This window comes from Mustela nivalis (genome assembly GCF_964662115.1).
Source record: "Mustela nivalis genome assembly, chromosome: 17".
NCBI lineage: Eukaryota > Metazoa > Chordata > Mammalia > Carnivora > Mustelidae > Mustela > Mustela nivalis.
This window is the reverse complement of record NC_139036.1, coordinates 19,579,234-19,590,556: the sequence shown is the minus strand read 5'-3', so window position 1 is coordinate 19,590,556 and position 11,323 is coordinate 19,579,234. Positions and strand designations below refer to the sequence as shown.

At 36.1% G+C, this 11,323-nt stretch overlaps 1 protein-coding gene across 3 annotated transcripts in view; it reads left to right on the top strand.

Annotated features, from left to right (window-relative positions):
• The first annotated feature begins 1,526 nt into the window (after positions 1-1,526).
• The window catches only part of NSRP1 (nuclear speckle splicing regulatory protein 1), a 58,894-nt gene continuing 49,097 nt past the window's right edge, over positions 1,527-11,323 (top strand). The window contains exons 1-2 of one of the 3 annotated variants that reach the window (XM_082707130.1): positions 1,527-1,599; positions 2,760-2,853. In XM_082707130.1, the coding sequence (XP_082563256.1) occupies positions 1,580-1,599; positions 2,760-2,853 (114 nt within the window). In that variant the 5' untranslated portion in view covers positions 1,527-1,579. Of the gene's footprint in view, positions 1,600-1,893; positions 2,060-2,759; positions 2,854-11,323 lie in introns of those variants that run through there. The other 2 variants (XM_082707131.1, XM_082707132.1) reach the window with 2 other exon arrangements.

The window sequence follows — 11,323 nt, the reverse complement described above, 5'->3', positions numbered from 1 at the left end:
CCTCCACCAGACTCTACCCAATTAAAAAAAAAAAGAAAAAAAGAATGGCTATATTATGAAGAAATCCTACCTACACATAAATGGTAAATATGTGGCTAAACATAATATTTTTTTATTTTAAAAATGTTTTTGAAAGATAATTGCTTAAAGCAAAAATAATTTATATGTTTATAACACAGGTAGCAATAAAATGTGTGAAAACAGTAACACAAAGTATAAGAGGAAAATACTTTTGTAAGGTTTTTTAAATTATACATAGAGAAGTATAGTCATCATTGAAGACAGACTGAGATAAATTAAAGATGTATATGAGAAACTCCAAAGCAACACCTAAAAAAATAAGTATGGCCAATAAGCCAACAAAGAGGTTGCATCATAAAAATCTTAAGCTAAATCATAAAAATTCCTTGATTAATCCAAAAGATGGCAAAAAAAAAAAAAAAAAAGCAGGGAGGGTTAGAGAACAAAGAACAGATGGGGAAATAGAAAAACTGCAACCATACTCCTATCGCTTTAAGGAAAATGTTCTAAACACCCTAATAAAAGAAATCATCCTATTAGACAAAAAAAGCAAGACCCAAATATATACTATCAACATGAGATCCACTTTGAATATAAAGACACAAATTGATTAAAATAAGTTAAAAGTAAAAGAATGGAAAAAGATGTACTATGCTACCAAAGCTGACTGTATAAATATCAGATAAAGTATGTTGAGAGAAATAAGAGAGTCATTTCTTAACGATATAGAGATCAATGCAAGAAGACCTAACAATCCTAAATGTTTATATACCTAATAACAGAACTTCAAAACACAAGAGAATTAAAAGGAGAAATAGATCCACAATTATAGTTGGAGATTTTAACATCCTTCTGTCAGTAATTGAAAAGATACCTTTGGCTGCTGTAAGACTAGTTTGGAATGGGCCAAGTGCTAGTGAATGAACAGACGGAGTGTGACTGGATTTAAAAATGTACATAGATCCTATATGATTTTGATTTCTATACCCAGCATTACCACCATGTTATAAATCATTTCGTCCAATGAGCATATGCCCAGTATTCACGTATAGGTTTTTATCTTCTGCCAAGTTACCCTGAGCCAGGTATACTCACACTAAATACCTCGGCGGGGGGGGCGGGGGGGGGGGAATCGATAGCCTTAGGGCAGTGTTTTTTTCAAACTTGATTATCACAGTTCCCTGGTGGGTTCGTTAAAATTCAGATTGCTGGGCCCCATCCCGGATGGGGATGCATCTGATGCAGTAGGTCTGGGAAAGGGCCAGAGAATTTACATTTTTAACGAATTCCCGGGTGACGCTCCACAGTTCGGGAGCTACTAGTCTAGAATTGTCATTCCTTTCCTCGCATTAATTTGAGACAGCCAGTTGGTTTCCAAACAAAGACGAAGACCGTAGGACTGGGTCCCCTACGGTGCGGAAGCAACTCGAAAGCCGAACTTTCAGCGGATCCAAGTAGTCCAGACCTCCCAAATCCGCGCGAGAGTTTACGTGACGACGTCGGCGTCTGCGTCGCCGTGACGTCGGCGTCGGCCACGTTCAGCGGAGACGGGAGCAAGATGGCGATTCCGGGCAGGCAGTGAGTGATCCGGGAGTTAGGGTCAGGCTGGGAATGGAAAATCACGGCGATTTTGTCTGGCCGAGGAGAAAAAGTGCGCTGGAAGTGAAGGGGCTTGTGCCGTCAGTGATAGAGACGGGGAGAAGCGAGAGATCCTGAGGAACATATTCCCCTCCCCCACACATTTTCCAGGATGGAAGCCCGAAGTTTGAGGGAGAAACTTGTGAGGAAATAAAGGAAGTTAGGCTGAGGGGCAGAGAGCGAGACTTTTCTATTTTCCAAAAGCTCGGTCTGAGGCCCCTCAGTCTTGCTTCCTACCCCGCGCTTGAGTTTCTCCCTGGTTGGATGCTTTCATGGGCAATGAGAAGAGAGACCATTCCTGGCTTCCTTAGAGGGCCTTGTTCTCCTTGGCTGCTCAAGTCCTGATTCCCGCCCTCCCTTCTTGTTTTAGGAATGTTGTGCAGAGAAGCCTCAGAAAAGGGTAGGCATATAGGGAATTGGGGTATACATTGCCGCAAGAGAGACAAATATTGTGTGTTCTTGGAAGTTTTACCTTTGATGTATAATCCTTACTTCCCGTGATCTCGGCATTTTAAAGCCAAAACGTGAGAAGCTAAATGAGTTGGATCTGATGGCATGGTTCTCTGAGATGCTCATGAGTTCGATAGAGTGTAATGGGCATCTGTCCATGGCTACTTGGGTTTCTCAGTTAATCTTTTAAAAATTTCTGTGGGTGACATTATCCAATAACTTATTTAAAACTATGTAAGTATCCAGTAGGGAAAAACAAAACAAGACTAGATATTTTGTTTAATAACGTGGATAATTTAGAGTGTTTTCTAATTTTTAGTGGGCATAAACTGAGCTTTCCACTAACGTGTTCTTTCTGAAACATTACTGTTACTTCACCGTCTAAAACATTTCTGAAGTCATCAATTAATTCTCTTTGATTAATATGGTATTTGAATTTGGTCTTTACCTGCAAATAATTGCTTAAAAGCAATACTTAGAAAATCTTAATGGACATTAGAATTTTGAGAAAAGCAGAAAAAATCTTATGTGTTCATAAGCTATTTGACATGTTTTGATTTGGTAGCTTCATCTGGAAGAGGTAGTGGATGTATTATTTTTTAACATTTAAGTATAATGGTGTAATTTCTATTTCAAAAAAAAAAATGCAGGTATGGGCTTATTTTGCCAAAGAAAGCACAGCAGTTGCACCCTGTTTTGCAAAAACCATCAGTGTTTGGAAATGATTCTGATGATGAGGAGGAGGTAAGGGAACATATGTTTTTCTATTGCATTGTTAGAAATATAATTTTTTAAATTGAACTTGTGAATTTGATGTCTTTTTTCTTGCCTTAGGTATTTACAGAATAATCAAATAATTTACAGAATTCTCAAAGGGAATATTTAAAGAAAGACTTCTCACTGATTTTTTTTTCTTCATGAGTGGTACATGGATAATCTAAGATTTTTTTTAAAGTGGTGAATTTCAGTTATTTCTAAGCAGTCATACAAAGTTGTTTTAGACAGCTATTACTGATGTGACAAATTGTTAGTGTAAAGATCCCTGAAAATGAGCTATTAAGATGTCACCAATTGCCTAGAAATTTTTATTTGCGAAGTAGTTTCTTCTAAGACTACTTTTGTGGTTATTAATTGTCTGCTAAATGTAATTGCTCAGGTATAATTATGGTAGTTCTTGAAAGTACCATTGGTAGTACCACAATAATATCTGAGTATTTTTTATTGTAGCAGCCAGAACAGTGTTTTCCTGTGAAATCCACAGCTTATACAGAAACAACCCCATGTATATGCTTATCTAATACTTGAGTCATTTTCTGTATTTCTAAAGACTTTTCAGTCCGTTAATCTTGTTCTTCCTTTGTTCTGGTAGAAAGATAGCTTCTCTTTCAGTTTTTATTATTTTATAAGGCATAGGTAGGTAATTGAACGTATTTGATACTTCTTTGTTTATTGCTTTCCTTCTGTTGAAGAAACTGGCTCCAGATGCAGTCTACTTCCCTACATTATGCCCCAAACAACTATCACATTATGATTTTGATTTGCATTTCCCCGATGGCCAGTGATACTGGCCATTTATTTATCATGTTTGGAGAAATGTCTGTTCATATCATTTACCTATTTTAAAATTGGAGTATTTATGCTTTTACGAGTTGTAAAATTTCTTTATATATTCTAGATACAAGTCCCTTATTAGATACAGTTTATTAATATTTTGTCCTGTTCTGTGGGTTGTCTTTCCACTTTCTTGGTAGTATCCTTTAAAGCACAAAAGTTCAGTTTTGAGAAAGTCCAATTTAGTTTTTTTAATAGGTTTCTACGCTTTGGTGTCTTACCTAAGAAATCACTCTTTAATCCTGTGTCACAAAGATTTATGCCTGTATTGTAGTTCTACTTCTTAAATTTAGGTCTGTGATCCATTTTGAGTTAATTTTTGTATAGGGTGTGAGGTAGGGGTTCTACTTTATTATTTGCATAAGGTATCCAGTTGTCCCAGCATCATTTGTGGAAGACTGTTCTCCATTGAATTGACTGCACCCTTGTCATTGTTTAAAAAAAAAAAAAAAAAAAAAATATATATATATATATATATATATATATATATATATATATTATATATATATATATATATATATATATATGTTTTTTTGTTTTGTTTTGTTTTTGTTTTTTTAAGTCATCAGTCATGGACATGCCTATTCTGTAGTTTCACATCCTGGCATATCATGTAATACAAAGCAAAATATTTGAGAAGGATGGGTGTACACAAGCGGTCTAGAAAGTTTTTACGCACATTGTTGCTCTTCCTTTTGCATTGCGAAATGAAGCTGGTGGGCAGTGGGTATACTAGAACCAGAAAAGCTAGGGCTAGGCCAGTTTGCTCTTCTTTTCTCTGTCTATCCCTCCTTCCCTTCCTTCTTCCCTTCTTTTTCCTAGGGGGATTTCTTGCAGATAATTGGGTACATAAGTAATAAAAGACTTAAGAAACCAAAAAGAGGATGGTGAAGCATCCCAGAGATCAGCAGCAGTAAGAGCAAGTAATGATAAAGGGTAGGATATAGGTCCTGGAAGCCAAGGGCTAGGGTTACCTGGGAACTAGAGTCTTCCAGAAGGAGCTGAAGCCACTATGGAGATTAATGTCTTAGGTAGAGAAAAAGGCAGAGAGGAATACTTGGTTTTTTCCATTTCTCCCACCTTCCAGTATATCATCTTTGTTTTCCATTGGTAGAGCTCAGCCAGAAGCCAACTGACAAGAAAGCTGCAGCTTTGTTCTTAGTGAACAAATATAAAAGTTTTTCATTTTAACATCTTTTTTTTTTTTTTTAAGATTTTGTATATTTATTTGACAGACAGAGATCACAAGTAGGCAGAGAAGCAGGCAGAGAGAGAGGAGGGGAAGCAGGCCCTCTGCTGAGCAGAGAGCCCGATACGGTGCTTGAACCCAGGACCCTGGAATCATGACCTGAGCTGAAAGCAGAGGCTTTAACCCACTGAGCCACCCAGGCTCCCCCTCATTATAACATCTTATCAATAAACAGATGAGTCTGATGAATTCCAGCATTGAGAAGTAAATTTCTTAGTTAAGTATATTTAAATATATGAGATCTGAATACCAGAATTCTTATCTAAAATTTAACAATTTAAACAACAATAAAGTTAAAGTGCTTTGGAAAATATAGAGAAAGATATTTTATGGTTTTCTTCCAAAAGAGGGCATTATATACCTGGAGAAGAGCTGCTGCAAAGCAAATCCCTTGTTATTTACAGCAATTCAGAAGCATTTAAGAATCCAAATTTAAGATCAGACTTTCCTTCCAGAGGTCCAGCAGACGGGGCCCTAGCAAATGACTTCAATTTTAATATGTGCTTATATTCAGAGTTAGTTTAAACGTGGGAAAGTGGTATTTAAGTGGTTCCTCTTTTGAAAATTATCAGAACTAATTAGGAATAATTAGTTTGTTCAGAGGCAGAGGAGATGGGAGTTTTTACTGTGTATGAGTAAGAGATTAATATTGTTTCCAGATGGTATTGTCTGATCATAAGTGTTTGAGTGGTTCTGCTGTGATAGTAATGTGTTTATTCCATTTTTTTCAAGTGTATCCTCTTCCAGTGTCATGGCCACCATCTTCCTCACTTAGATTATTTTAATAGCTTTGTAACTAGTTTCCTTATCACCTGTCTCCTTAAATTAATTTGAAATAGTATGGACAGATTGATCCTTTTAAAGCACAGTTCTATTCACTTGTAACTATCTTGCTTTTGAGCCTAATTATATTTAAAATCTAAACTGCTAGTCCTGACATTGAAATCCTTCACTAGCTTTGGCTTCAAAATGCTTATTAGCATTTGTTCCCTAACTGTGCTTCTCTCTGCAGAGTGTAGTTTTTTTGCAACTCTGCTTTTCATCACACTAGAAGTCTTTCTGTCCTTCAAAACCCATTGCAAAAGTGCTTCCTTCATTTTCCCCAGTGGAAGCAATCTTTTTTTTTTTTTTTTTAATGATTTTATTTACTTATTTGACAGAGAGAGAGAGGGAACACAAGCAGGGGGAGTGAGAGAGGGAGAAGCAGGCGCCCCAATGCGGGGCTCGATCCCAGAACCCTGGGATCATGACCTTAGCTGAAGGCAGACGCTTAATGACTTGAGCCACCCAGGTGCCCCACCAGTGGAAGCAATCTTACCCATTTTCTCTTACTCTCCTTTTCTTAGCATTTAGCTTTTTATACCTTGTGATGTAAGTTCTTTGCATACAAGTCTTGTCACTCTACTAGCGTATGAGCTCCATAAGTTAGGATCTGGATATCTAGGCTGATACAAGTACTACAAGTAAAATTATTTACTTGGATATTTTAGTTGTCTGTATTGTAAAGAGCCAGGCAGTAGGTGTTTGGGCTTTGCCAGGCCAACAATTGAACTTTGCTCTTGTGTGAAAGCAGCCATTAGACAATATGTAAATGAATGATCATGACTAATTAACATATTCTAATAAAACTTCATTTACAAAAGGAGAGGTGGCTGGATTTGGCTATAACTTGCTGACCCTTGGTCTACACAGTTCTCAGAAGCACTTGTGATAACCAGTAGTATTTCGCAAATGTTACAGGATGGTCAGTGACTAAAATAGGTGTTGCCTGACAGGTTAAACGAGAAACTTCCTTTTAGTTTTTTCTTACTACTAAATACTTGCTCATTTTGCAGAGCACAGTGACTTTTCCTTTTAATCTTGGCAATTGAAATAATTATTTCTAGACAGTGTTCTTGTAGGATCCTGTTTTGCACAGTAATTCATAATGCCATGAAGAAGTATGATCAGTACAACCTGAAAGTTGTTGCAGTTTGTGTCTTTATCCAAAAGCAACAATTTTCAGGTTGGATGAAGATACAGAACTCTTTGATCTCTTCACAGAAGTATTAAGTTAAAAGAGGTATTAAGTTAAGCTAGATAGCAAATGTTTATTAACTTAGTTTTTCATAAATGTATCAAAAATGTCAAAAAGTAGTGAATGATAACAATAACTTGTACTTTGAGTCTCTCAGAAGCCATGGTATAGTCCTTTCATAGGTTAAGCATTCATTTTCATAAGATGTAAAGCATTTATAAAAAAACACTAATACTTCAGAAAAATGAGGAAAACACATTTATAGACATATACAGAAGAAAGAGAAATATCTGATATACACTAAAGATATTTCATCATAGTATAAGTAAGAAATGTAAATTGGAACAACAGTAAGCTGTTTTTTTCTGTATTAGCAAATACTTTTAGAAAATGTAATGGGGTGCCTGGTGGCTCAGTCATCCCTTTGGCTCAGGTCATGATCTCAGGGTCCAGGGATCCATTCCGCATCGGGCTGTCTGCTCCGTGGGGAGCCTGCTCCCCCCCCCCCCCCCGCCTACTTGTTCTCTCTCTCTCTCTCTCTCTCTGTCAAATAAATAAGTAGAACCTTAAAAAAAGAAAGAAAGAAAGAAAACTGTAATGGGTGGGGTGCCTGGGTGGCTCAGTCCGTTAAGCGTCTGCCTTTGGCTCAGGTCATGATCCCAGGGTCCTGGGATCGAGCCGCGTATTGGGCTCCCTGACCAGTATGCAGGGAGCATATATCCTGCCAATAAGCAGGAAAGCCTGCTTCTCCCTCTCCTTCTGCCTGCTGCTCTACTTGTGCTCTCTCTGTATCTCTCTGTTAAATAAATAAAAATCTATTAAAAAATGGTAATGGCAAGGTTTTGGTGAAGTGGGTGCTCACACTTGTGTTAGTATAAATTGATGCCCCTTTTTGGAAAGCAGTTTTGCAAATTAGTGTCAACTTTAAAAGTCAAGTTAACCCTAAAAAAAAAAAAAAGAATAAATGAAACCTGTTATTTTTTGGATGACAGCATGTGGTCATTTTACTTTTGAAAAAAATTATACATATTATTATTGTAATTTTGAAGAATAGAAGGAAGTGAATGTTTAAAAAAGATATCCATAATTGTATATTCTTGAAGTTAGAAACATTTAAAAGCTTGCATTTTGTATCAAAGACAAACTGCCTGTATTTTCCCTTCTAAAATTCCCTCTTGAAGAAATTATCAGAAATTTGTGTTATGATTTATGGGTATTCAAAAATCTTTGTTTATGATAGCAAAAACTTAGAACTGGTCTACCCTTCCATAGGAAAAGTATGATTAAGTTTGGTGCTATATATATAGATAAAATCAAAGGAAAAAAGAAAGTAAAGCATTTCAGAATTTTTTCTTAAATTTTATTAAATTTTTTATTAACATATAATGTATTATTTGTTTCAGGCGTACAGGTCTATGATTCAGCAATCTTACACAATTCAAAGTAATGTGGACATTACTGTTATAAACATTGGGGTGCGTGTACCCCTTTGTATCACTACATTTGTATCTTTAGGGTAAAGACCCAGTAGTGCAATTGCTGGGTCATAGGGTAGCTCTATTTTCAACTTCTTGAGGAACCTCCATACTGTTTTCCAGAGTGACTGCAGCAGCTTGCATTCCCACCAAAAGGGTAGGAGGGTTCCCCTTTCTCCACATCCTCACCAACATCTTTTGTTTCCTGACTTGTTAATTTTAGCCATTCTGACTGGTTTGAGGTGGTATCTCACTGTGTTTTGATTTATATTTCCCTTGATGCCGAGTGATGTTGAGCACTTTTCCATGTGTCTGTTGGCCATTTGTTTGTCTTCTTGGGAGAAAATGTCTGTTCATGTCTTCTGCCCATTTCTTGATTGGATTATTTGTTCTTTGGGTGTTGAGTGTGACAAGTTCTTTATAGATTTTGGATACTAGCCCTTTATCTGATATGTTATTTGCAAATATCTTCTCCCATTCTGTTAGTTGCCTTTTGGTTTTGTAAGCATTTCAGGATATTAATGTTAGTTGTCTTTGTGTAGTGTACTGATGAGTGGTGATTTTTTATATTTTTATGTAATTTCCAAATTTTCCACAGTAGTTTTATAATTGAAAAAATATTTTTTAAGAAAAATTAATGGTGAATTTGATAAGCATTTTCCTTAAGATACTTAGATTTTAAATCATGGTAAAATATAAAAGGAAATAACGCATTTTATCCGATAGAAGACATAATGACAGTACTGGAACTACTTAAAAGCATGAAGTAAGGTGAAATAAGCAGAATACAAAACTGAACATGTAGGGTCGTAGAAAGCTATATGTGTATGTATAAACAGAAAAATAAATGAGGGGCACCTGGGTGGCTCAGTTGGTGCTTGGGATCAAGCCGCGCATCATTGGGCTCCCTGCACAGCAGGGAGTCTGCTTCACCCTCTTCTCTCTCTTCCCCCCTGCTCATGCTCTGTCTCTCTCTCAAATAAATAATAAAATTTTTTTTAAAAAGAAAAAAAATGAAACCCGTTATTTTTTTGGATGATAGTGTGTGGTATTTGTTTATTTATTTACTTACTTATTTTTAAAGGATTTTTAAATTTATTTGACAGAGGAAGATCAGGGAACACAAGCAGGGGGAATGGGAGAGGGAGGAGCAGGTTTCCCGCAGAGCAGGAAGCACAATGTGGGGCTTGATCCTGGGACCCCAGGATCATGACCTGAGTGAGCCAAAGGCAGACGCCCAACGACTGAACCACCTAGGCACCCCATGTGGTTTTTTTTTTTAATTATATATATTATTGTAATTTTGAAGAATAGAAGGAAATGAGTGCTTTAAAAAAAGGGTAACCATAATTGTATATTCTTGAAGTTAGAAACATTAGTAACTGGGTTACATGATATACTTTCAGTGTTTTCACTGTTTTTTAATCTTTCTCCACTTTAATTCCAGTCTTTTAAAAGCATTTTCTAGTGAAGTAGTCTTTATAGGTCTGTTTTTCCTAATGAAGAAACTAATCCTATTTTAGTTGAAAGCCGGTTTGGTTTGCTAATGGTAAGGAAAAGTTAAAATATTAATCCATCTCAACATAGTAGTACATCTGAACCAATAAAGTTTCAGTTGTGGTTTTTCATCAGTTATAATCATACAATTTTCTGTTTTTCTGGATATAGTCTGATACAGCTAAAAGGACAGTTTCATATAAATATAACAGCATATATTATGTATAGAATTGGCAGAAAATTTATATTATTTTAATGATCACTAAGAATTTTTTTTACACTTTTCTCATACTATTAAGATGAATTCCTGATAAATTCATGATAGTGAATATATTTAGCAGCAGTATAGGCAATGAGGGATTTAAAGTAGTTGTACAGTTTTGCTAAAAATGCATCCCTAGACTTGCTATACACGAGTGAAACAGAAGCATAAGAAAATGGAAGAAGACGGAGTACCTGGGTGGCTCATTTGGTTAAGCATCTGCCTTTGGCTTAAGTCATGATCCCAGGGTCCTGTGATCAAGCCCCCTCTTCCCTGCAGAGCAGGGAGCCTACTTCTCCCTCTCCTTCCCACTTGTGCTCTCTCTTGCTTCTCTATAGCTATCTCTGTCTCTCTCTCAAATAAATAAATAGGATCTTGTAAAAAAAAATGCAAGAGGAGAGAAGACAGTACTAAATAATAGAATTCTGCTAGCAGTGGGGAGATGACAAGAAAATTCTGTACATACTTAGTTTTTAAGTAAGCTCTACCCCCAGTATGGGCTTAGATCAAGAGTCACATGCTCTACTGACTGAGCCAGCCAGGTGCCCTGAGAATTTTCTATTCTTATTTCATCTTCCAATAGAATGAGAACATTAAAGAAGTAGTTGAGAGAACCCAGATAATAGATGAGATGAAGTAGGAATTTTTTATGTTTTTTAGGAAGGAAATGATGGTGTTAATCATGAGTCCTTGTAGTTGGGTAAAATTAATTTATGAATTCTATGTTTAAATCTATGCATTTTTAGCCAAATTTACTTACGTTGGCACATGGGTGATTTTTAAAAAGTCTTTGATCTGAAATATAATTCATAAGCATTATTTTATTTTCCAACTTCAGAGTTTTTTGTTTTATAATTTCTGTCTCTTTATTGGTATTCTCTCTTTGGTGAGACATTGTTCTCAGATTTTAGTTCTTTAGATGTAGTTTCCTTTAATTCTTTGAACACATTCTGTGTGTAGGTCATACTTGTTTCTTTGCATGGCTCTTAATTTTTGGTTGGGAACTGAAGTTTAAAATACTGTAATGTGGCATCTCTGGAAACCAGAGTCTTTCATCTTTCCAGGGTTTTTTTTTGCTGTTTTTGTTTTTTATGTAGTGATTT